The 26,220-nt window shown below is 39.0% G+C and overlaps 2 protein-coding genes across 6 annotated transcripts in view; one reads left to right on the top strand and one right to left on the bottom strand.

Moving 5' to 3' along the window:
• LOC110836620 (protein groucho-like) overlaps positions 1-13,663 on the bottom strand; it is a 166,001-nt gene extending 152,338 nt beyond the window's left edge. For 2 of the 3 annotated variants that reach the window (XM_087350319.1, XM_022078017.2), the window contains exon 1: positions 13,283-13,663. Coding sequence is in view for 1 of the 3 variants with exons in the window: in XM_022078017.2 (XP_021933709.1) it covers positions 13,283-13,318 (36 nt within the window). In the remaining 2 variants the exon portion in view is untranslated. Of the gene's footprint in view, positions 1-11,304; positions 11,653-13,282 lie in introns of those variants that run through there. The other variant, XM_022078021.2, reaches the window with a different exon arrangement.
• A 473-nt stretch (positions 13,664-14,136) lies between these two features.
• On the top strand, positions 14,137-24,830 carry LOC110836604 (protein fem-1 homolog CG6966). 3 transcript variants are annotated; one of them, XM_022077978.2, is made up of 6 exons: positions 14,137-14,332; positions 16,329-16,488; positions 19,001-19,201; positions 20,512-20,730; positions 21,719-21,908; positions 22,958-24,830. In XM_022077978.2, the coding sequence occupies exons 1-6, from the start codon at positions 14,273-14,275 to the stop codon at positions 24,042-24,044; spliced, it is 1,917 nt and encodes a 638-aa protein (XP_021933670.1). In that variant the 5' UTR covers positions 14,137-14,272; the 3' UTR covers positions 24,045-24,830. The 3 variants fall into 3 exon arrangements, with proteins under 3 accessions (XP_021933670.1, XP_021933671.1, XP_087206372.1); XM_022077979.2 differs by lacking the exon at positions 14,137-14,332 and adding an exon at positions 15,161-15,767; XM_087350246.1 differs by lacking the exon at positions 14,137-14,332 and adding an exon at positions 15,774-15,906.
• The last annotated feature ends 1,390 nt before the right edge of the window (positions 24,831-26,220 follow it).

The following is a 26,220-nucleotide window of genomic DNA, read 5'->3' as shown; positions in this document are numbered from 1 at the left end:
GAATTACAAGTAACAGTTGCATTTTTGTGACGAAACATTACAAAATAAAGATACTGTGATCGAGGCGTATTAAGGTCATGAATTGTATAACAGAACAGAGCTTTTGCTGTCGATGTTGGTATTCTGGTATATAACACAGTGTGGATTTGTGAATAGAAACCAACGTTTCTGAGAAACATAATGTCTCAATTTTCATGGCTACCTAAAAGTCTATAAAGTGTTATAACCCAAAAGACTAATATCAACATATTCAGAGCCGTGAGAAATGCAGCGGACTGCCACCAAACGAAATCAAGGCAGAGGACAAGGGCTTATGGCTTCTGCATTTCATACACCGTCGAATGAAAGGTACTTCTGAATAACTTATAATGTGGCATTCGTAACGATTGTAATGAAAATCGACCAACAGGCTCACAATAACATACGAACACGGACAAGATAGAAAGATTTCCCTTCCGGAAACGAACCTAATATAATTTACAATAGCAGCACCCGAGATTCGATCCACAAACAAGTCATACAACATTCTGCTCGGTGATCGAATTGGTTTTGTAGCCCTACAGTCCATTACGCGCCGAATTTATTCAAGTCGATAGAGCACATTATATTCCGCAGTGCACTTGTATGTTTCTCCACTTCGGCTCAGCACTACAGACAGATATATGTGGCCATCAACAGGACCCCGTGCCCACTTACATCCTTCACATAAAAACCGATTAACGAGCTCAGTCAGTTATTGATCAGAACATGAACACTTCATGGTAGACGGACTAGCTTCTAGTAGTACAGTTGGCATGCTTCCCTCTTCCTGTAAGGAGACGTAATTTACCAACGATTTAGCGTTGAAGAGTGTTTTGAAATATCAATTATGGCAACTAAGAAGCACTACAAACAAAAATCCCTAAATCTAAATAGAAGCGTCCACGTGACGAAGGGCTGAGAAAAATTAAAGGGCGGAAGAACTAACTGCTTCTCATTGTCTGTAAATGCTTAATTTTTCTTTCAAACTCCTTAACCAACATACGAAATAACAGCACGAATCACTAATTGGGAAACACTGCATTTAACAAATATTCCCTCTCAAACAGTACCAGAACAAACAACGACAGTAACACACCACCGTTCATAATAATACACATGGCGGCTGTAAAGATAAAACACACCTGGTACCACTGTCCACTTGGAGATTGTCTTCATAGTAATCTCCAGTATATGACAGGAGTTTAGTCTTATCTACATCAAGGTTACATTACAACGCATCTAAGTACCCGAAAGAATTCAACCTAAAGACATAATTAAGGTTTTTATCCTTAAAAGTGGAGCTTCTATCAGCAGCGACTCCACAGTCATAATCAGAAATCAAAATAAATGTAGTCGTACCACAAAGTAAGAAATGTACGCCTACTGCAGAGATGCTCTCGAACGGGCCTAAAACTATAGACTACGTAAACTAACTTGCAGAAAGCACCTAAAAAGCAGCATTTTTACAGTACACCACCATATGGAGTTTAACATGTTTGGCACGGACAGTTCAATGTCTTAACAAACGCTTAATGGTTTTCGTATTCTACACTGTAGTCGTAATAACGAACCGACTTAAAAATATTACATATTCCGCATACTGAAATCATTAAAACGAAATTCTTTAAATATGGCTGCCGGGACACTGGTAATGGTATACACATATACTATAAAAGAGTACGAGAAGTGGTTAACGTTTCGTAATTTATCAGAAGACCATAATTTCAGGACTACACTTAGCAACACAAAATGGATTCGACCAATCCAAGCAAACAGTAGAAGAATTTTTCTTTCTTACTCTGTATTCCTGTTAACTCTGACGACCATTTACTCGAGGAACAAATTCATTGATGTTGCTGCATAGCCAAAACAGATTTTCCCTTATATTTCAACGTTCTTAAATCTATTTCTTGCTCAGCTAACCAGGAAATTCCCCGCCTCTTATGGAACCCGAAGGGTGGTCCTGGTGTGTTCGCAAGAGCCCGCCACTGGACCCTATTCTGCCTGAACCAATTCTGCTGCTGAAAGAACACCTACACCATTCCAACATCCGTTATTTAATACCTACACATCAACTGTGAACCAATGACTAGACTGCCGAGTCCAACCCCCATTACAAATCTATACTAAATTCTGTTTATTCGACGTTGGGTCCTGGCAGCACACCCATTGTCTACGTCCTTGCTAATGAAGCCGCTTCGAACGGAGAACCGATGAACTACGTCGAGAATCTGGGTTTGAAAAGGACGGAGCTCTGTTTCCTGCCTCTTACATGCTCCATAGAGGGATTACTTTAAACTTTATTCTTCGTCTCCTTCATCGTGTCTTCCTCTCGTTCCTCGTCCTAATATTCTTGATCCCCTTATTTGACATAATTGTTCTTCTTCTTGGCGCTACGGCCCAACTAAACTTCTTTTACAATAGTCCGACTATAATCTAGGTTATGAAGTACTTTGTAACCTACTTAATAAAAATGTTATTGTTTCTTCCATCTCGAAACAAACAGAAGTGGAAAGATGCACTTTCTAAAAGCTTTCTTCAAGGCTTTGCATAACTCGCTGCCCTCGATATTAATTGATTGCACTTTACAACACACTGCTGAAAAGCTGATCACAAAGACATTACACTGCACAGTTAGAAATAATGTCTGTTGTCACTTCTTTATGGCTACATCGTACCGAAAATATTTCAAATCTACGTCTAGTTCAAGTTACTGTCAATTTTATTTTACCGGTATCTTACTTTCGTTTTGTGGTACGACGAAACATTACAAACTTAGATATGAATTTCACGTAATGAAGAGGTTTCACCCTATACTGGATCAACATGGACCAAAATCAAGTCCGCCCTACAACTTTTCGTATAGACACATCATAAAATTCCAACTAAATTTCAAGTGCACAATAAAAAAACCCTCAATGCGTGATAAACTTAAGCGCCTCCTGCTAACAAACAATTCACTGCTAGAAGTGAACGGCCAATGTCGTTCCTGACGCAGGTAAAATATCCTCCCGAAACGTCACTAATGAACTGTGCTAGTCCCTCATTCAACATTCCGGTTCCGAACGACGGGCCGCAAATACAAGACTAGAGGACCTGGCATTGTTACAACAATACATAATGGCCCCCTCCCAAAAAATACGAGAGAAAGCCCCCCCATTTATCGTTACCCACCCAACACCGGGCCTACTATACGAATCGGGAAGGCGACACGACAGCCACGAAGCAAAGCCATTTTAATTTAATTACGCGAATCAAATGAAAAATAAATTAGTTCTTTGTAGTCCTAACATTCGTGAGGTAACACGGCGCTAATTAAATAAACTCTCTGGTAGCAAACGGCACAACGCTGCTAACACAAAACCTCGACATGGACACGGCTAAGAGTCAGCCCCATCTACCTCCAATCCTGACTATTTTCCTAAATCCCATCTTCCTCTTCATCTTCCTAGTGACTGTCTTCCGATATAAATTCCTCCTAAATCCATCCGAGCTACACGCTCAGCACACCTCGTGGCATCCGTCCTGAGAAACACTACACTACGAGCACACTGAATTCTCATCGTTTGTGTTTCGTCAAACGGCAACAAGGTGTATTATGACGCATTCCGAGCACAGCTTCACGGATTACAGCAGCTGAAATAAAAAAAAATAAAATCCGCTGGTAAAATATTAAATACAATCGCGTATCCTGGAAAATGGCGTAATTACTGTTGACTTCCTGGTGTCCTACTCGCAACCATTTCGTATACATGCAATTCCAATTTCCTTTCAGATATATATTGCTTTCTGTTTAGAACGAATTAGATAATTAGATTCCATTAACAAGTGATTACCCAGGTAAAACAAAATATTCAAATATTTATACGAAAACAAACAGGCAAAGGGCTTTAAAACTATTTATGTATTCATGATAACGATCAGCACAACAGCTATAACGCTAATACAGTTTGCAGGCTGCTAGGCTTGGAATCTCCCACTACACGTCACACAACTGCAGAGAAAAGAACACCACTGGATGCTGAACAGGTTCCTTACTGTTGAAAATAAAAGCTAACAAAGAGGAGAAAAATAACATAACATCGGGTTAACAAAATCATACCGAACCACTAGCTACCATGCCCGAGATATATCGTAGTTCTCCCCCGTCTCTCAAAGCGATTGCCACAACAGCATGGCATATTTTTAAACAGGCCACGATCGCATCCTTCCAAATCCTTAATTACTCACTGCTAAGAAACTTGACTCCTTTTCAGGAGTCTTATAAAACTCGTTTAAATATACTAAGTTTGTTGCTATAATTATGGTTATAATGTAATTCCGACAAAAGCAGCGACAATAAGTGTCTAACATTACACGCTTAGTAAAATTTAAATGGGTCTAACTGGAATGTAAAGAAGGCCACTCTTCAACAAGTATTGATACAATGACCATACAAAAACCAAGTACACGGACAACGTGACTTGCATGGCAATTGCAAACGAAAAGCACAACACGTATATCTTTACTACAGCTGTTATGTTCAAAAATAACTTCCTGATTGGTACAGAAGTTATACGACACAAATTACTTTAAAAAAGGCCACACAACTGTTATCAAAGCAATCCCTCACATGCAGACATACGTAATCCTGACCAGAACATCTTGTAGGTTAGAAAGTTAAACACAACACAAAACAATAATCTGGTGGATCGTGGCGATACTCCCGCCGATACCAATTTAAAAATTCAAAGACCAGCTCTCGCCGCACAACTGCCCTTTCTAAACACACCACAGATGAATGTGCTTCTTGTAACTTCACGGCGAGAAGCAAGAAGTCAAAGCCAGGTGAAGAGTTGTCTAACAGTACCGAAACTTGAATGCACATTTCATTAAATTATGAAATGAGACACTATCCAGTCACATAAATAATATTTTAAAGAATTAACCAGTTTCCAATTATCTTTCCTGTTACTTTATTTCCTCGTTTCGTTATTACTATATCTCGGAACACACTGCAGGCCAAAGGCACGAATTTACAAACATAATTAACGTCATAGAACAGTCGTTGAGAAGCTGGTGGTCACTCAGCAGGTCAAGGAATTCCCCGGCTTATATGGAACCCGAAGGCTCATTACCATATTAACAAAAGCCCGTCATTGCACCATGTCTGAACCGGCTAATACCAGTCCACCTACACGCTTCATTTTCTTTACAATATCAAATGAAAGGAAAGACAATCGTAGCACGTCCACTGATGGGATGGATAGAGGACGCTTATTACACTTTAGATCTTAGATCTTAATAAAGATTATAAAATGCGACGTCATGTAGCACCCCGCATAGTCAACTTAACCTTTAAGTATTCTTGGGATGAAATCGCAATGACTTTTTGTGCCGGAACAAGCTAAGCAGAATAGACCGCGACGAAAAGGCTCCAACAACCACAGTCAAATAAAATGCAAATACAAAAGACTCAAAATCTTCGGTTCATAAAACCTGATTCGTGAACCAAGTAACAAAATTAATACACTCAGGATCAACTATGATGGAAGTGCCCTTAAAAATACCTCTCAACCCCTTGCCTTTTATTTCTGACGGTTCACGAGCTCTCAGATTCGCCCCGACTATACCATGCAGTATATTCGTTAGATACTTAATAATATTCTCTGCACATCCTTCCAAGTGTGGAACAAATTACTCTATAACAAAACGAACATCCTGTAGCTTGCTAATTACGTCTCTGCATTCGCCAAGAGTGCAGGTGTGACGGAAATCAAAGTCCACTTGCTATTTATGAGATTCCACTGGCAAAAGTCGAAAATGTGTCAGTTAACGCCCAGTGCTCTGACTACAACGCTTGTCAAAAGGTTAAGTTATTCTCAACCCGCGCAACAAACAAATGGCGTGCCGACAGCGAGATCGATCTTCAGGAACGGCACAAAACGCAAAATATTCATAACAAACTAGGCTCCAGAGTTGTAACACGGAGAGCCTGTGACAGCATATGCGTCTCATATTACAGGCGGAGGATGGGTGTCTGAATTTACGACAGCCCTGCTTCTGGTGTAGGCAAATTCTGTAACTCTCTCCGCCCCCAAAATCTTGCCTAAATTGTAATCCAATTCGAGAGAGACATGAACTGGCAGAAAAGGGTAAAACTGCTAGTAAAATAAGGCAAAGAAGGAAGCATACAGACGTAAGAACAAATAAAGAATGCAGGAAAGAAATAATAGAAAAATAAAAAAGTGTCGAGAGTTGACAGATGTTTGTAGAATTTGTTGGTACGTTCATGCATGCTAATCACCCGGTCTCTGTTTATCTATAAAACAGTGAACTCAACCTGTTCCACCAGGTATAACTTACATAACCTATCAGCAAACTTGTCAATTCGCCGGTTGGTTCTAGTCTTTGGTTTAGATGGGTAATGTCAATATCGTATCCCAACTGACTCTCAAATCCGTTTGTTTAAATAACAAAAACATGCAAGACAGAAGGCTGCGATAAAAATTTCGGCGCCAAGTTCCAAAATTAAACGCAGAAACCACCTACAGAATCACATGCATGTCAAAACCCAGAAGATCACGACTAAATAAGCCACTCTCTGGTAGTAGAAAACCGAAGTTTCAGCATCTCAAATAATACGACCCGCAAGTGGGTACAATCCAAAGACACGCTAAAGTGCGTCAGAAACCTAGTATGTTTTATTTAATCGAACAGCAGAGGACAAATATACAAGTCGGGGTTTAAATCAGTAACAAAACAGACTACTGAAAACACATTACCCTAGAAATACGAATTAAGATTAAGATTACCCAGCGGACGGAAACAGAATAGACAAAGTGCCGGCCTCATGACGCAAACCGTAGCATCGAAATGACCAGGGAAGTTAGGGGCAGGGCAATAGAAACTCTGGCAAGTACAAATACCACACACCACACCCATGCTGTGGTCAAGGAAGTTTGGGGTTAGGTCGGAGAGAACTACACCGGACCAACACGGATAGAATGAGTGCGGTGGAGCCGTGCTTAGCTAACTTGCAAATGGTCAACCTCACTGTAAATGGACTTACATTTTCCATTACTATATAGCAAGGATAAGAACGATGAGCACATAGTAACGCGGTATTTACGACCGGGGGGGGGGGGGGGGGGCGGAGGCGCTGCACCAAGGAGCAGACACTCTCTGACGTCACGATATCACGGATTAAAACCGCAAGCAGAAAAACTTGCGCGAAATTTGTTATCATCTGCTACTAGTTCTCGATCTCCGTCGAAAAGCATGTTCTCTGATATTTAATCATATGCAATTATAATAAGACTTCAACAATTTGGAAATCACTAGCTGAGATGTTTCTTGCTCGCTGCACCTCTGATGTGGAAGGACAGACATTAAGACTCGAGACTCAATTTAAATCCTACAAAAATTGCCGTACCATCACCTCCTACATGTAATTCTTGTACACAAAATAATTTGAAATAAATAAGTCTGCTGTGTTCCAATGCTGAATTCGGGGATCCGTGTCGACAAGGGTAACATCGCCAAGACCCACACATCTCACTCTGGTTTTGCGGTGTGATTCGTGAGCGTGGGGTGGGGTGGGGGGACGAAAAAGTGTACGCTTTCGATTACACTGACATTCCAAGGGGTTCTTCACGTCACATCATTTTGGTCAATGTTGCATGATGCCATCCCACGTCATTGGGGAACATTGACTGAAAAACGCGATAGATAGACAAGACAGACAGACGTTATTACTCACTACAATTCACAAACCAATCAGCACCTCCAATTAGACCAACTTCTACATAATCCAAAACTCATACAAGGAGCCTGATTTATGCATGATATGCCCAACCACGCTCCTTGTTATTGGTATACATTATAAAAACTGACACACAAACGTAAAAGGCTATTAAAAGGGACCACCACATACATGCCCCTGCTGCTTTATTCATTAATCCCTGAAACCACTTAAAGATCTTCCAGTCATCTTCCCTCCTCGACTCTGATATAACCCCTACGATGATCTCTCTGACATTCATTCACCCCAAGTGTTCACCCACTATTGTGAACAGAGAAAATTTACCCGCGCACACCTCGCTTGTAGGCTGCTTCACCCACTTCCTGTTACTCTGAAATTCAACCCCCCCCCCCCCTCTCTCTCGCCTTCTCATTTGTCTCTTTAACATTTCCCTTACACGTTCCCTATCCAGAATTAAATAAAACGTTTCCTCAGGAGGTAAAAGCTGCCAGAGCCTGACGTTTCAACTCTGTTCAGACCTATAAATATTTCTGTTAAAAACACTTCAAATTCTTAAATACACAAATTTTAACAACCACAAGTAACGCAAAACGCTGCAAAGCTGACAGTTTAACATCGTAGCTCTACACCAGAGTAAACAGGGGCCAACTACTTTTATTATGGAGAGACCACATGGGGCTCTTATGAAGTAACCACAAGACAAATTCAGTGGGGCTACTTTAAATAATGTTAAATAGCTATCAACTAATCGTGCTGATTGACAATCATAATTTTCGATCAAAATAAATCAAAGCATTGATCTCTATGCTAAAAATATGTGGAAGTAAAAATTATGAACAGGCCTCGTCCGTATCTCGCATCCTCGATAGAATGTACTGTGCACGAGAGTTAAGAAACGCCCTGTGACATTGGCGGCCCGGCATGCAACGATGTTAGGCGCATGCGTAATCTCCCTATTCCAGAGTGAAGAACATGGTCTTTAGAGCAAATATATTTCTCACATGTTTTTGTTGCTTTCTGCTGTTCTAAATATTGTTATTCGTGAATTTTTTGCCGTTACTATCTTATAATTTCCCGTGTTTTAAAGTATTACTAGTAAAATTTACATCAAATTAGAAGAAGCACGACATTTTTCGAACTGCTAGTAGTGCGGCACGTGACTTCCCAGGCCTCATACGTCACAGGGACATAACTCTTGCATACAGTAGCTGCACCTCAGAGACAAGACTTCTAATTTTTCTCAACAAGTTAAGAAATGTACTCATTTGTGGCACTTTTTCCAGAATCTTACCACCGACCTTTAACATAGGTAACAATAGGATAACCTGGGATCCCCAACCAGTTAACTGAGGCGCGCAGAAATACGTGAAACACAGACTATGAAGTGGGATACTAAAGTGAGTGAGACGAAAGCAGCAATGCGAACATTTGGACAAAAAAAACACGCAAAGTTACGCAATGAAAGTGTTTCTTGTTTAACCAATACTACTACGAACATTAAATTAAGATAAACGAGACTCCAGGGAAATGGAATAAACACACACAACATTAAAATGCATTTTAATATGATTCTTCCAGCTACTCCTGTTTTTTTACGTATTCTCTTTACTCGAACATTCCTTATCAAAATATTAAGAACAGTATTAAGTGGATACGATTCCTTCTAATGGCAATTTCTTGTTAACAGTTTTCTATAACAGGAGACAGGCGGAGGATGAGACCGATAAAGCCGGAGTCTCGGATCTGGCATTCTAAAATTTACAAAGCGGAGATTCGTGAGCTTATCTCGAATCTGAGACGTTTGGCACATAAATCTTTCTTATCCACACCAGAATCCCTCGTGTCAATAGCAAGACCACTACATTTCATTACGAACAGGAAGTCTGCTAAAACAGCGAACGGAACAGTCAAACACAAGTGTGGCCTCCAGGTATCTTTTACTTCACCGCCTAATACGTATACTTAAGGTAACTTTTACTTACAGGGCACAAATACCACGCCGAGAATAAAAGTCCAACGAAATCATTTGTCAGCAAAGAATTCTAGCTCCCTACAAGCAGGTTTGGATAACATAATTACATGTCTTCTTGAATATAATTGTCTTTTGGGCTGTAGCGCCGTGTAGTCCTATAGACGTCTGCCGACGTTTCAGAGATGCTGCTTGTGACGAGGTGGAAAGAAACCTTTGCCACCACAATTTACAAATGTGCGAATCCAAGATAGCCCGTTGTCACGGCGGTTGCTAAAATAACCTCAGAAATCCGTAGCGACGTCTTCTGCAAAGAAATAGACTAATCTAAGGCAAGCAACGACACCGACGTTGAAATTTTTATCAAGTTTGACCTGACGGATGGATTCCTACCTACAACTTACTATACATTTAAATTTCTGACCGGAATAACCAATGTTCCTATAAAACGGAAAGTGGTTTTTAACTATCCTATGCATATCAAGACGATCAGTTGCGGGTTTTCATGCAATATTTAGTTCTGTCGGAGAAACGATCATAACAGCGACAAGAAGATTGGTAGATACCCGATCAATATAAGTATAAATTATGACACATGAACACGTGACCTCCGCCTTCAGAGATAACACGCCATTGGCCGGTAAATTGAACACGTACGTGCGAAACTCGGTACAGTAGAATTCCGTCAAGGACTGCAAATTTCTAAAATTCCCCTCTTCAGGGATGTCTAGGAAACAAATGTTATCCCAAAACACAAGAACAGTTTAAACGATACCCGGCACGATTTATCCATTCCTCCTATGTAATTATAAATAGCAGCCAGACCCATTCTTACTCCTCGGGTTGGATGTGCTATAAATTTGTCCAAATCTGAAACGTATGCCAATTGTTCTGCGGCACACTGAAAAAAGAAAGCAGTTTAAGTAAATATTCACGAGGTAGTTACATGTAAGAACGTAACTACAGGATCTATGAAGGCAGGAGAAAAGAAAAGAAAACATTAAAAGTATGCAAGTGCAATAAAGCTTCCTCATTTTCTGAAGACAGCCTTTTCCTTCGTTCATATGAAGACAATTCAACACAGAGCTTCTTTAGAGACAGTATTTGGCGAGATTTCTCCTGTGGGCGCCGGTACAGCCTATGTACACCTCTTGCAGAACCAATTTCTAGGCAGGTCGCACTGTCCACGTGAAAAAATATTCCTTTCTTAAACCAATGCCTTGTTTAAAGTCAAATGGGTAATCAGACGGTATTCTGAGAATAAATACACTTCTTCATTCGCAAATTCTGCTAAAATTCATATTCGTTACATGTTTAACCTGTAGTCTTGTACCATTACTTAATTCTGGGGGCAACCTCCTCCACAAAAACAGGGGTTCTAGTATCAGAACTATAAATCTTCAGTTGTCTACCCCCAATTAGGTTTCAACATGCTGGATAACCCTGGACACTTCATCGGGGATGTAACTTTTTTTCCCGTAATCCCTGTTTTTCTACAGTTATTAGTTTCTAAGGTACAGAAAATATTTTCACCGGGACTCGAAGCCAAGGCAGTGTCACGGTTTCTTACCTTTGTTTCTTTGTTCTTCTCGCCGAAAGAAACAATTGTGGTTCTGTCGAAATTCTTCCACCACACTTACGTAACCGGGATCCGAACCCAGAACAATTCTTCGAAGTTGTGGTGTTCGTTCATGCAATCTCCCAATCGGAATTCGAACCCTGGACACTTTTCGGAGTTTTGATCTTTCCCAGATCTCTTCCTGATTACAAATTTTCAAATTTGTACGCGAGATTGCAGGCCTACATTTTTCAACATGGTTTTATATGACGACCAAGTTTCCTAAACAATTCAACACACTCGCAGAAACAAAAATATAAAAGGAAAATTGCTTTTCTTTAAATCCGTAAATAGTATCGAATGCTCAAAGAATAAAATGAAGTCTATGTCTACTGGAACACAGACCGTCATTCGAACCCCAACAATGATCTAAACGCCTGTTGCATTTCAAGAGCCATTTCCGCAAATGATAATCAAAAGCGTTTTGGACATGACGAACACCTGAAAAATTTACTCAACAGGATCTGTTATTACGTAAAACTAATTAAGCCCGACAGATGTGTTGAAAGAAACTAAACCGGAGTAATCTACGTCGTGAAGGCCATAACGAAAACCAAAAGGCACGACATAAATAAATTCTATTACATAATAATCTTTTTCAATAATAAATTCAGTAATTAGCTGTATGAATGATGCACAGGTTTTTGAGATTCCATATTTTGCATTGTTAAACATTCAGACGAAGCACAGACGGATTTAAAAAAAAATTGAGACCATTAATAATTATTATCAGAACCCAAACCCAATTTGAACACAATCACGTCTGCAAATACGAGCTTTCTACTACTGATTATAGAACCTATTTGACAGACTCATCTTTAAAATAGAATAAAATCCATTGGATTATCTGCTAGAGGTAATGAAATTTGTGGCGCGTTAATAATAGGTGAGAATAATGCAGTAAAATCAGTGGAGCTCCACCAAACCAATGAATCTGACGTTATTTTCAACCTTCGTCTCTCTTCTCCCTCTTCAAAGACCGTCAGATACGCAAGACAAGAGACAACAACAAACTATGAAACCAGTACACTGGACACCCCCTAACCCGAGGGGACATCACATCGCTTCAAACTTCTCATCACGAACCACACGAATATCTCCCCGCCCTCCATCCTTTCCCGTCCACTCCTCTATAATTCCCGCCCCCGCGCTATCATTCTCTTTCCCTTCCTACACTTTTTCACTTCCTCTCCTCCTGCCTGCATTCATCATTTTATATTTCCACGCGCGGAGCTTGGGCTTGCACGACGGATGGTCTTTGTTCCGCGGCCCGCCACCTTGTTCTATCGTGGCTCATCACGGCTGCTCCTGACCCGGAGCTTGTTGCTGCACGACCACGAAAGAGAAAGACAGAGAGGGATTGTTTAAAGGCAGCGGGACGAGAGGGGCTTCGCTGTGGACGGTGGAGTGAGGTGGAGTATGGGTTTATGCGGCGACTCCGTTGCGGTCTACTGGACGGGACAATTTGGTTGAGGGCTTGGCAAGGAGAATGGAATCTCTTAATTGTCCTACTTTATACGTACTTTCCATAATAGTGTCTTCCCATCACAAAACCTCCACTGACGCAGAAAATTTTAACATTCAACATTATTTATACAAAGGAACGTTTTCTGAACAGGGAAAATATATACGAAAGTGTAGAGTTCAAATTTTACATTTCACTCAACAAACACGTCCAGGTGATACTGTTGATACATAGATCTTGCTGGTACAAGATGTGTATGCGAACGGAAGGGGCATTCCATCGAAGTCAACGACTTTTACTATGTCAATACTGATGAATGGACATATTTGACACTTCCTTGTCGTATCAACCATATATTACGGCTTGTAATAAAATATCATAACAAAAAAAAATCGGTCAGAAACTTAACAGAAGAACTTGTAATGAATGAACTCAAACTTATTGCAAAACATTTCGAACACTCACCGCGGCAGATGGGTGCCTAGCAGGGGCTGGGTACATGGCTGCTGTTTACAAGTCAGCAGCGGCTCAATGCCATGGGTACATCACCTCCACATTTTCCACTTACAGCAAAAATATACCGGGATCGCCCCCCACAACACTTCACAGGCCTATCTTTCCTGTCACAGCACACAAACTTCTTCACAACTTGTCTACGCCACAACCGTCACAGCACTGTTTCACAATATCAACCAAAGACACGCACATCTCCTCCGTATCGTCGAGCTATATTCGCGCATCCTAATTCAAATTTCACAAAAATTGTCAGGTTTTCGCACATCTAACGCGCACAATCCATTGTTCCACCACCGACAGCGCCAGATACTCCGCTCATAATGGCGTATGGCCCACGTGGTATACAAAACTGAAACGTCACGTCCTTCTCCACCAATAATCGTACAGCTTTCAGTTTTCTCCGCCCAATTCAGTTAGAGTGACAGTTACTCATCAACTCCGCGTGGAGTCTGGACCAGAGATTATAATAGAAAGCCTATTCACTTGTACCAAGGACGGTTCTCTTAGGTACTGAAAAAGACTATACAGTTCAGATTCATAACTGAGTACATATCGCAGCAGCATACGAGAACGATATAAGCCAATACGATATTCCAAGTTATATATATTGTACAAATAGCAGTAGCCTAGTGTAATTAAATACTCCCTGTTTTTTGGACTTAATGATTAAAACGTCTTGGATTTCATGTTTGCCTCAAACGAATTTTAATGCAAGTGTTTAGTCTGCCTTTTTATGATCTCTGGAAACAGCATTCAAGTGTCCACAAATTGAACACCAGAGTCCTCTCACGATCGTCCTTGGAACTAACATCAAGTGAGCCATATTGTGTTTTGTTCGATTGTTCAGTATGTCCTTCACAGCTGCAAAGACGAGTTGCGGCGGATAATTTTTGGAAATTCGGTAGTCTCAGGACCTGTGTCCCAGGTTATGATGCAAAAATGGACTTGAAAAACGTAATCTTCAATGCCGCAAGGGATGGCAAACTCAGACGCTTGAAGGTAAGTGAGTGAAACTACGTATTAAGATTTTATGTATGGCCCTTTACTCCGTTCTGAGTACGTGTAATCCGAATTGGCTGATTAAATGTTCACTGAAGGCTTTACCAAAAAACAGTTTTAAATTTTAGACCTGTTGGTGAGGTTAATTAGACTTTGCTGTCTTTTTCAAAGCCCTACATACAGTATTTCGTAAACCGTATTCTCTCATACGATTGAGTGATTAGAATAAGCCAATTCATGTGAAGTAAAGCATATAAATTACTTATTGTGTACGGTAAACGAATAGTACTTTTTAACATTTTCGAGTAATTAAATTTGTTTCTATTGTTTTGCGCGTAGAACGCCACATAATAGGGTGTCGTTAAATAACAAATAATTTTTTTATTCTCTTGGCGTTTGCAATATTGCTGTTATGAATAAAACTTTATACAAAAATCGAGTTATATATTAGTCTAGAGTGCAGTAAATTGGCCGAAATAATAGCTTTAATGTGCCATCTTTAAAAATTTGTTCAATTAAATATGACTAGTGGCCACACTGCAACGGTATTGTGAAAGATTCCATGAAATTCATTTTGAAAACATACGAACGATATTCTTTCGACAAGTCAGAATAAACGACGTAAATTCTGTGTCAGTTTTTGGCATTTGTCCATCGATTCCTTCTAGAAATGTGTAGTCATCTTAAATAGTTATTTTGAACGTATATTAGTCGGTTACATGGTGTTGGCTGTGCTAATAATAGTTATAAATGTCCTGTAAGTATGCTCATTTTGTAATATATTATGCTAAGGACCAAATTGGTGTGTCTCATTTGACGTCAGATTATTGTTTTAGGTAACAGTCCCAGTCCCGTAAAAGGTACACAGTTGTTAAGGTTATTATACGCATTGTTTTCGAAAAAAATCCATGAAACGACACCCCAACTGTTCTGAATTCAGCAACGGTTCTTGCAAAAAAAAAATCTTCCCGTGTTTTTATAAACTCAGAATCTCTCGCCTCCAATAGCTGTCCTATTATTGTCCTCCCTCCCTTAAACCCCCCTGCTGGATGTGGACCAATGTATACTGGTACTGAATTCAGGCTAATCACACGCTTTGCATGTGCGTCGAATGTGTATACCAACAAGACAATTTTCGAAGTTCGTGACGTTCTATATGAAATGGATAAACCAAAGAGACGCATTTTTGGTGGACAAAGTGTAACTTGATAATGGATGTCATTCTGATAATCTGCATGCGAGACATAATATTTTATTTGTATTTCGCCTCTTGCGTCAGTGTCACCGATTGATTTATAATGTGAGTTAGGTGGCATACAGTGTGGCAGTTATATTGCAGAAGCTTGAATATATGTGCCATGTACGGGCAATTGCTTTGCTTGTAGGAAGTAAAGAGAACATTTGGAATGTCAAGGCAGTCCGCTGTTGAAACAAGGTGAACCGACTGAATGAGATTGTAATTCCTTATTGCTACAGAGCACGTTGCTTTCAGACCGAGGTCACTGTCCATTTTCGTAGTTTGTTATCCCTGGAATGGAAAGGAGAGCGGAAAATCGGGAAGTGATGTCTCGTCGGTAGGTCGAACGTGTTTCCTTTGTTTCTTGTTTTACGTCACTGCATGTCGATTTTCGCCAAGTTCCTGGTTTAATACGTCGTAGTAGCTGCACAAGTCCCTCTCTTTCTCTCTTTCACACCAAGCGCTAACAAGCCCACAAGAATTCCACTATTCTATTGTCTTAATATTTACTCTGCAACTGAAAAGAGGTTTATGTTTGAGAATCAGTTTGAGCTAGATATCCCTGTAAAAACTGTACCGGACTTGGTCCATTTGAGCCAGTATAGCGATTTTTTCTTCCAATTCTGTATCATAATCATGCATTTCTTCTTTATTTGAGGGATGGGCATGGAAAAAATACTTTGATGTCTTCAGATGATGCCATAATAGTAGCTGTCAGCATTAGATTGCTTTCTCATTTGTATGTGTCATTGAATACAGGTATTTTTGGATCATCGAACAAAGGAAGAAGTGTTGATGTTGGTAGCTGCTAAAACAAATGGTGCAACTCCTCTGGTGATGGCATGTCGCAATGGCCATTATGATGTAGCAGAATACCTCATAGAACACTGTAAAGCTAATACTGAGCAACCGGGATCAGGTAGGGTTTTAATGATAAAATACAATATGCTATATATTGTAATACTGCAAGCAAAGAATCACAATTTCCCCACATACACAAATATTCATTGTCACTGTTCAGTATGTGGTATGCTGCGTAATACTACAGTTGGTGCTTTAAGTAAGTATTGTATAGTGCGTCCCACTTTACGTGGAACTCACCGTGACTGTAAGCCACAGCAGCCGATAGTGAATGATCAGGAAATGAGGTGGTCACTTTGCACGACATCGCCATCGCATGCTACTAGATAGGTTCCAAATTACATAGGATACATGGGACTCTGTACAACTGTGCTTCCCAATGGGCCCACCTACTGTCTATCCCAGATGGTGATCATTTGAGAATTTGTATGACAAAATATTTTTGTCATACTTCTGTAGTATACAAAAGATAAAATTTGATAAATGCTCTCTCTCTCTCTCTCTCTCTCTCTCTCTCTCTTCTTCTTCTTCTTCTTCTTTTTTTTTTTTGGGGGGGGGGGGAAATGCTAAACACTGTCCTTTGTTTTTAGTTTTGATATGATATATATTATTGTGTTGAAGATTGGAGGTCAGAAAATTTTTTCATGTCAGCATATGTAATGCTTACGTAAGTCACCTTATTCAGCTTTTCACGTTGGTTAGAGGATTTGAGGCTTTCCCAGTGATGGCACAAATTTATTAGTTTTGTTTTTCAAACTTCCATTAATTTTAACCCAGTATGCCGCAGTATTGTCGTGTACAATGAGAAAGAAATCTATATGGCTGTTTGTGTGTGTGTTCTCAAAAGAAATTGTCAACATTTTTGTATATTTCTTCATAAAAACGATAGTGCAGTGCTGAAAAAGTGTGAAGATACAAAATGTTTTCAGTGAGGTGACCATGTACCACTTGATTTTGTCAACTTCTGAACATGGTTTTCAGATGGAATTGACACACCTTGTTAGTTGTTTACATTGAAATGTCTGAAGCACTTTTAACTGCTGTAACAGCATGTTACAGAGTGAAGAGAATGGTTCTGAACAGGTAAAGAAGTATGAAGATCATTGGTCGGACTAGGCATCTTCGTGGCGAAGGCATCATGTTCAAGACCACGTTCCTTTTAAAGTAATAAACGATTACTAAAAAGACCTTCATTGCAATAACAAGAACATAATTTTTAAAACTATAGTTAGTGAAAGAAAAATGTATTAACCTTTGAATATCAGTCTTAGCAGAACATGCTCTTTGTAATACAGAAACTTAGAGAATGATCAAGGTTGTACTTTTATAACCCTGAATGCAATTCCTGGGTTGCCACATCTTTCCAGATGTGTGGATAACTGGTTGGCATTGGATGATGCACAGCGGCCAAGTGGACAGGTGTAAGATTTGAGGTTTTCACAGTGGTGAGTATGAAGATTTCTGTCTTCTGGGTTGTTGCGCTGTGTAGTCTGGTCGATGTTAACCAACGTTTCATTCATCGCCCTGATGACGGAGGCAGTATGACCTCTGAAACGTTGGTAAACATCTACCATACTACATGGCGCAACAACCCAGAAGACAGAAATCTTCAACTGGACAGGTCATAGTGGCTGTTTGCTATATAGGGATATACAAAACCATCCCAGCAAGAACAGACTCGAAACAAATCTGAAAACATTTTAATGTGTATTTTTGATTTTTAATAAGGATGTTAGAGTTCTGATGTACTGTTATATTCACTTATGATATTTTAAAAGTCTCTTGTTTAGGCATTAATCTTGCATGTTGCATGCATGTGGTATTTTTTGACGTAAATACGTCTATATTTTAGGGTCAGTGTCATTCGGCAAAAAGTGAAACGAAAAAGTGTAACTGCATTGTTATGTTACCTTGGAAACATCAATTGTTTACTCGGCATTATTGTTACCAAGGAAACGTCATCTGTTTACTTAGCATTGTTGTTACCTATAAAACATTTCATTACATTACCTTACATTACATTACCTTACATTACCTTACATTACATTACATTACATTACATTACTTTACATCACATTCAGCTACCACAGACCCATCTTAAGCGTAACTAATTCAAGTTAAATAAGCAAAGTCTTAATCAAATTTTACTCAATTGTAAAGCAGGTATAAAGGAAATATTTAGAATAAAGCCAATATATAAACTTCCTTTCCGTATAGACGTATTTACGTCTAATTCTCCGGAACAGTGGTTCCACTATCACTTTTTTGGAACATTTCATTATTAGATCACAGCCATTGTGTATTTTTGTCAAGATTTGTAACAAGTCTTGAGTATTCCTTTTTTGGAAACAGGATGTGACAATCTATATTGTATAATTTATGGATTTATTATTGAAAAACAAAAGGAAGAAATGATCTGTAAAATACTGGTAGCGAAGAATGTTACAATTTTTGTGTCTGCAACAGTGAGCTGCCCTTCTTTGGAACCAGATGAATATTTATCTTTGGATTTGTGCAGTTGTCAAAAAATCCTTAACAACAAAAATTGTTGTTGTTGGTCATTCTGACAGTTGTCTTTGATGGAGAGACTATCGAAGGTGCGCCACCACTGTGGTGTGCTGCAGCTGCAGGACATTTGCCAGTGGTTCGTCTTCTGGTACGTAACGAGGCTTGCGTCAACAGTACGACACGCACCAATTCCACGCCACTTCGAGCGGCATGTTTCGATGGACATTTTGAAATTGTTAAGTTTCTTGTAGACCATGGTGCAGGTAAGTTAAAATCGTATGAAATCTTCATAAAAGCCTACTTTCCAGGGAATGGATTCTTAGAAATATTGTACATCATGTCTTTTTAAATAGAAGATATGGAATTTTTTCATGTACAGAGGTAGACAGGAATATGTATGTTGTAAATTTTTATGGGTTCTGTACAGGTCATTATGATCCTTCTGAACAAGTGGAAAGTTACAGTGACGATCCATGCTTTTACTGTGTTATAGTGTTCGTAACTGGTCATTGGTAATTTGTTATGATTTAGAGGGCTCATTAATAAAGTAACTTACAGTTATGAAGATAATAATTGCAGGTGGACAGAAAACTAGTGGCAATGACAAATTATCATTCCTCACTTGTAACACCTTTCAGTATTAATGAAAAATTTGATACTCCTATGCATTTCTAAGTGGCCACTTATTTAGACATAAACTATGATGTACTGAAGTTAAGTAATAAGATTTTTCCTATTTATCACATAGAACTAATTCCATTTAGTATAGTCATTCTTGAGAAGCCAGTAGTTGATATCTATTAGAAGATTCTCTGCCTTTTGTGGAACATGAAGTATTGTTAATTTAATTGAACATTAGTATTTTCAGAAAGTCAGCCATTGGTCCCTATTTCAAGCCTGATGAATCCAATCCACACCCTCCCAGCAGTTTGATTCCTGGCAGGATTAGGAATTTTTCTCCATCATCTCCAAATTTATGCTAGCTTTGCAGTCTGTCCAGCAGCTACTGGGAGCTTTTTCTCTGAACCTAAAACAACTGGTTCATGAAGCTGCTACTTAATTTCCATCTAGTGCTAAGTTAAGGGTATGTGAGACTTTACCTTTTTGCCCTTCACATGCCCAGATCTTAGGTACAGTAACATCATTACTTATACAAAGGACTGAGTCAAAATATGAGCCAGGGTAGCTCAGTCTGTTAGTGTCTGACTATGGACTGGACAACCAAGGCTCGATCCCTGACGGGGAAAGGATTTTTCTTCTAGCACTTTCATCCAGGCAGGCTCTGGGTCCCACCAAGCCTCTTATCCAACAAGTACCGGGACCCTTTCCCTGAGGGTAAAGCATGGCCGGGACGTGATGCTGAACACACCCTCTATCTAATACCAAGGTCGGGAATGTGTAGATGCAAAAACTCCTCCCCCACTTCCCTCCAAGTATACATGTAGCATGGCATCTTTACTGAGCCAAAATAGTTTTCATTTGTACTTTTAAATTGTTTGTAGTTATTTTTAAACAGGGCAAATATTTTAACATCAGTTTTAAGAGCTGTTTTACTTGTGGTATTTTTGGACAGATATTGAAGTTGCAAATCGCCATGGCCACACATGCCTCATGATTGCTTGCTATAAAGGACATTTCCGCATTGCCAAATTTCTTCTCAGTCTAGACGCTAATGTGAATCGTAAGAGTGTGAAAGGAAATACTGCTCTTCATGACTGTGCAGAATCAGGAAGCTGGGACATACTAAAGCTGCTTATAGAGCATGGCGCAAAAATGGATGTAGATTCGTATGGTAAGTAATTTATCCATTAGAATTCAAAATGGAAGGTCAGTACTTTCCACTATGCACATGTAATCATAATTTGCTTGTTATACTGGTTCTTGTGGTGTGGCAGTCTGTGGAATGTAGCATAAAAACACAATTTACTCATTTTTTGTATACTGTGTTGTGTTCAGGAAGCTACCACACAAAAGCAATGTTCTGATTTCGCTTATGCCAGATTGTAAGTACAGAAGTTAAAACATGGAACTGGTAAGTATGTTTTTAGATAGGGAGATCAGTGTCAGAATTCAAACAGAAGTCCTCCAAATCATAGCAGAGTCCTAGAAAAGCTAATAGTCATAACTACTAAATAAATGTTCTACCTTCTACGAAGTCTGAAGACTCGTTACTATGTTCACAAGATCCTTCTTCTTCTTCTTCTATGGCTCTCCGGTCCGTGGCCTCCTCAATTCTCTTCCATTTGGTCCGTCTGTCCGAGGCTTTGATTGAGGTTTTGAAACATCTTCATTTTTACGGTGCAAGGTTGTTAGCCTTGCGACCAACCCCCAACCTGGAGGACCAGGGTACCTGTCTTAGTCTGACTTCTCCCCCTTGACCAATCTGGCTAGGGAGGCCCTACCAGTAGCTATGCTACCACCAGCATAGCTCTTGGGGTCACTGAAGTACACAAGCCCCACCACCACGACAAGGTGCAAGTACCATTAAGTGGGGTTCACAAGATCCTGCCACTGAATATAGTCACCATACTATCGTGTTGGATGGGATGTTGAGAACAAGGTCTTAACTATGGCTACACCCTCATATCCTGTTCTGTCTAAACATCCGTCTCCATTCCTCTTCTCCCACACGCCTTGTCTATTTTGTCCTCCTTTAACACATCACCCTAACAGTTTTTTTAAGAATATTCACCATCATATGATATATTATTTAAATGTCATCAGTATGATACATTGTGAGTGAATAAATACCACATTTATGCACTGTTTCCTATTTTCAGGAATGACACCACTGTTAGCAGCTAGTGTTACAGGTCACACACACATCGTTGAATATCTTATCAATTTACCAGGCCTAGTTTCTCGAACAGAGAGAGTTGATGCACTGGAACTTCTTGGAGCCACTTATGTTGACAAAAAACGAGACATGATTGGCGGTCTAGAACTATGGAAGAGAGCCATGGATGACAGGCAAGATTACTTTTCTATTCTTGATGGGCGAATGTTCTTGTTTGTTTGTGTGTGTGTGTGTCTATATATATATATATAAAAGCTTTCACATTACTCTATGATCATCCAATCTTTTCGCAAGTGTTCTTCATTTGTCTCTGTTTGATATAAACATCAGTTCTGGGGTCTCCTCTTCCATTCTGTCACTCTCTTTAATATGCATTTTAATTACTTTTCCATGTCAGACTGTTTCCTTTCATTAACAGTGTAACTTATCTCTTTAATGCTTATTGTTTTTCTGAAGCATTATAGTTTCAACTTGCATGATATAAAACATCCGTGTTTGTCGTATAATTAAGGTGGAAAATGAATAGTACATCGTAAGCATTCTTGTGACCTTTGATATTACACTTTCAAGAAGCTAGAAAACCTGATTTTGACAACCCTGAGAACTGTATTTTGGTTCTCCTGAAAAACTGTAAAAATGAGTTACATTGTTTCTCTTTACACAGTGTGATATATATAAACAAATGTTTGCTGCATAACTGACTGCTTTCTGGGAAAAATCACGTAAGTCCAAAATTAATCTTTTTGGGAAATTGAAACGTTACCAGCATCTGAACCAAAGAAAATTGCATTTTTATTATGTATAAATGAATTTACATGTATAGCAACATAGGAGTATGATTACAGTTATGTAAGTCTTGTGCTTTTACATAAATATGGGAAAATATGTGGACTTTTTTTATTTGAAAATTACAGCAGTACAAGCAGAAGAATGTTTATATTTTGCCATTCACTTTCTTGTAGACCAATGATATTTTTGCCAGTATAACATTACTACCTTTTGATTGCAGGTTTAACCTAAAAAGTGATCCATTTTGAACTAAAGTTACTTTTCATAGAAACCTTTCAGTTGTGTTAAAATTGTTTTAAAATAAATTTTGTAAATTGTATCACAGTTATTCTATTCCTAATGAACCTTTTAATTAAATGACAAAATTGATAAGAGTTTTAATTCCACTTCCTATGACAGTAACTAAAACACAAAGTTGGAATTCCATTTCCAGGTATCATGTAGGTTCAACGCATCTCCCCAAACCAAGACAGAGAAATACAGTTGCAGCCTATGATCATGCCAAAGAAATCAGTGATCTGGAAGGTTTAGAAGATTTATTAGCAGATCCAGATGAAATGCGGATGCAAGCACTTGTAATTCGTGAACGTATCTTAGGCCCAGCACATCCTGACACTAGCTATTACATTCGATATCGAGGAGCAGTGTACGCAGATGCTGGAAAATTCAACCGCTGTGTTGATTTGTGGAATTACGCCTTGGACATGCAGCAAAGTATGCTGGAACCCCTTAATCCCATGACACAGAGTTCATTATTTTCTTTCACCGAGCTCTTTTCATTCATGATGGGTGAGCAGGGACGAACATCAGTCCGGGGACGACGTGTTCCGCCTGTCACTTTCACAGACTTGATGACTGTTTTCAAGAAATCAGTACATGAGGTGCAAGCAGGTGTCGAGATGCTAGACAAGATTCCGGCAGGAGAACGAGATGCAACATACCTACATCGTGTAGTTGTAATTTCCCTCCATCTGGGCAGTCTCTTAACTAAACTTCTGCCAGACCTGTCCTTGGAGCAACAACACGAAGTGCACTGTCTCATGTATAAACTTGTGAAACAAGATATCCGCACACGTCTAGGGTGCACTGCTCTCCATTTAGCCTGCTCTAGGGATGCTACTTTGGTGGGGCGTTATCCTGCCTGTCAGTTCCCATCACCACATCTTGTTGAAGTTTTGTTAGCTGTTGGTGCTGATGTAGATTCTCAAGATGAAAATGGAAATATGCCTATTCATCTGGCAGCAATGACCAAGCCATGTCCCCCTGAATTGATATGCACATTATTGGATCATGGCGCACATCCAGATGCAGTTAATTCAGCTGGACACAGCTTTCCCCAGCTGCTCAAAGGACAGTCTGTGCATGAAATAGTAAACCTACTAAAGTATACAACCCTAAGCTGTCTTGCAGCAAGGACTATTGTCAAATACAATATACCATACAAAGGAATTGTACCAGTAACACTAGAGGCATTCGTACAGAAGCATTGGACATTAGTGCATGATTTCTACAAGACATAGTTCTGGTGTACTGTCACAAATATTGGATTATTGAAAATGTTATGTCATACATCAACAATTTCAATTCCTTTCAGGAAGTCATGCTAATCTACTCTGTTAATTTCTGAATTTTCCTGTCTGAAAAACAGCAGGACTTCTGGTTTGGTAATAAACATGCACCAAACACTGTAATTGTGATAACTTTTGAAGACTGTCATGGTAATTTTACGAGATTGTCTCTATGAATTCCCTCAGATACATAAACTATATAATTTAATTCAACAGTGTGTCGTCCCTTGACTCTGTTTTAGGAGTGAGAGATTATGGTGAAACAAACCCAACTAGCTTGATCATCACTGGGAAAGCAGGATTGATATTCAATTTTTAACGTATAAAATTTTTGAAAATTAAACTCGTAACTGAAAGTGCCTTTCCATTGTTATTCAGGTTAGTTGGTCACTAGTCCATCATTAGCAGAGGTACTGGTTTGTTGCAGAATCCACTGCTTTTGTCACATGGTTAAAATGTGTCACAGCATTTGTAAAAATACATTTTTTTAATCTGTTAACAAAGTTTGTAATTTTTGTTGTATTTTATAATTATTGTGTAATTAATTTACTTTCTAATAATTTCTTTTGAAGCATAATTTAAAATGAAAAAATCATTTTGAGGACTTTGGAACATGGCTGAAAAAAAGTTGTGTTTAACAGAAATTAGACATTTCAGTAGCCTTAGTAATGTTAATGTGTTATCATTATGTGAATAAACTAATCAAATTATATAAATAATAAAGTAGTTGGAACAAAATTTGGCACATCCTATTTCATTGCCTCATATTTCCATGTTATGTAATTTGCTTATTGTGAAGAGTGTAACTTATGCATAAATTCTAGAATTTTTCTAATCCAGTAAGCAATTCCACCTGTTAACTCTTGGTTACCTTGAAGTATGTATGGTTTTAGAATTCAGTGCCCCAAAATAATGGAATATTCATCAAGTATAAAGTAGGAAAAATCTACAGAGACAATTATGGAACAAAACACAAACAGTAAGTCAGTATAATGAAATGGACAAAGAAAATTATGGGAGATTAGGCAGAAGATGCAGTACAATCCACATAAAATACATCTTTGTGGGACAATGAATTTTTACATCAAACTGACAAAACCCTTGTAAGATGGAAATTTAAACTTGAAATGATATGTCTGCAACCACAGAACAAGTGGGAAAACTTTAAATGAGGATTTCAATGTAACATTTTTGTACATAAAAACCTGAAATCATTTCCAGCTTGCCCAGACTATTCATTCCAAGAATCCCCCCTGGTAGCAGACCCCACAGGTCAAACACTGACAACACCAAAGCCCACCACCAGACAATGCTGAGCCAAACTTCACCCATTTACCATCCTCATAGCCCACCTCTCTAACATCCATCTTGATATTATTTTCCCATCTCCTTGGTATGCCCAGTGGACTTCACCAGGATTTCTCACCAAAATTCTGTATGCACCCCCTGCTTCCCCATGTCGTATCCACCAGAGCCTCCTAGATTTCATCATCCCTAATATGCTGGGTGACGTGTACAATTCATGCAGCTCCTCGTTATGTAATGTTCTTTATTCCACACTTATTTCATCCTTCCTAGGTCCAAATATCTTCCTAAGCACCTTGTTTCCAAACACGTGTAATTTACGTTCTTCCTTCAAGGTAATAAGAAACCATGTTTCACAGCCAATTTACTTCCATTATGTTTCATGGATTCATAATGAATATTTACAAATTTTAATGTTCATGTAATGCTTTATAGAGCTATAAGTCAGATCTGAACATTTTCATGGTAATGGAGATACTGACAAAGCTGAGTCAATTTCTATGAAGACAGTATCACTGTTAGTTTACTGAGCATACAATTATCACACAATAGTCAAATCTGCAGAATTGATCGAGTATTAAAAGGTATCATCATGCACAGCTAAATGAATAGTGTTACTGAATTTGCTATGTATACAAACTGGCTGATCTCCCTCAGAACACTAGAAAGCTAGTGAAAATGGAGCACTCAGTCAGCCATGTTGTTGTACCGCATATTATAATGAAAGTGTGCCTGCTCAGTCATTCTAACTTGTTCGAAGGTTGAGTCAATTCTCTGCTCAGACGAACTATACAAAGCCATTACAGCTTTCTTTCCTCCAAAT

Source organism: Zootermopsis nevadensis, unplaced genomic scaffold (assembly GCF_977971745.1).
Source record: "Zootermopsis nevadensis isolate Lab colony 2312 unplaced genomic scaffold, Znev_1.0 Znev_ptg000002l, whole genome shotgun sequence".
NCBI classification, from domain to species: domain Eukaryota; kingdom Metazoa; phylum Arthropoda; class Insecta; order Blattodea; family Termopsidae; genus Zootermopsis; species Zootermopsis nevadensis.
This window is presented reverse-complemented; position numbering and strand designations above follow the sequence as displayed.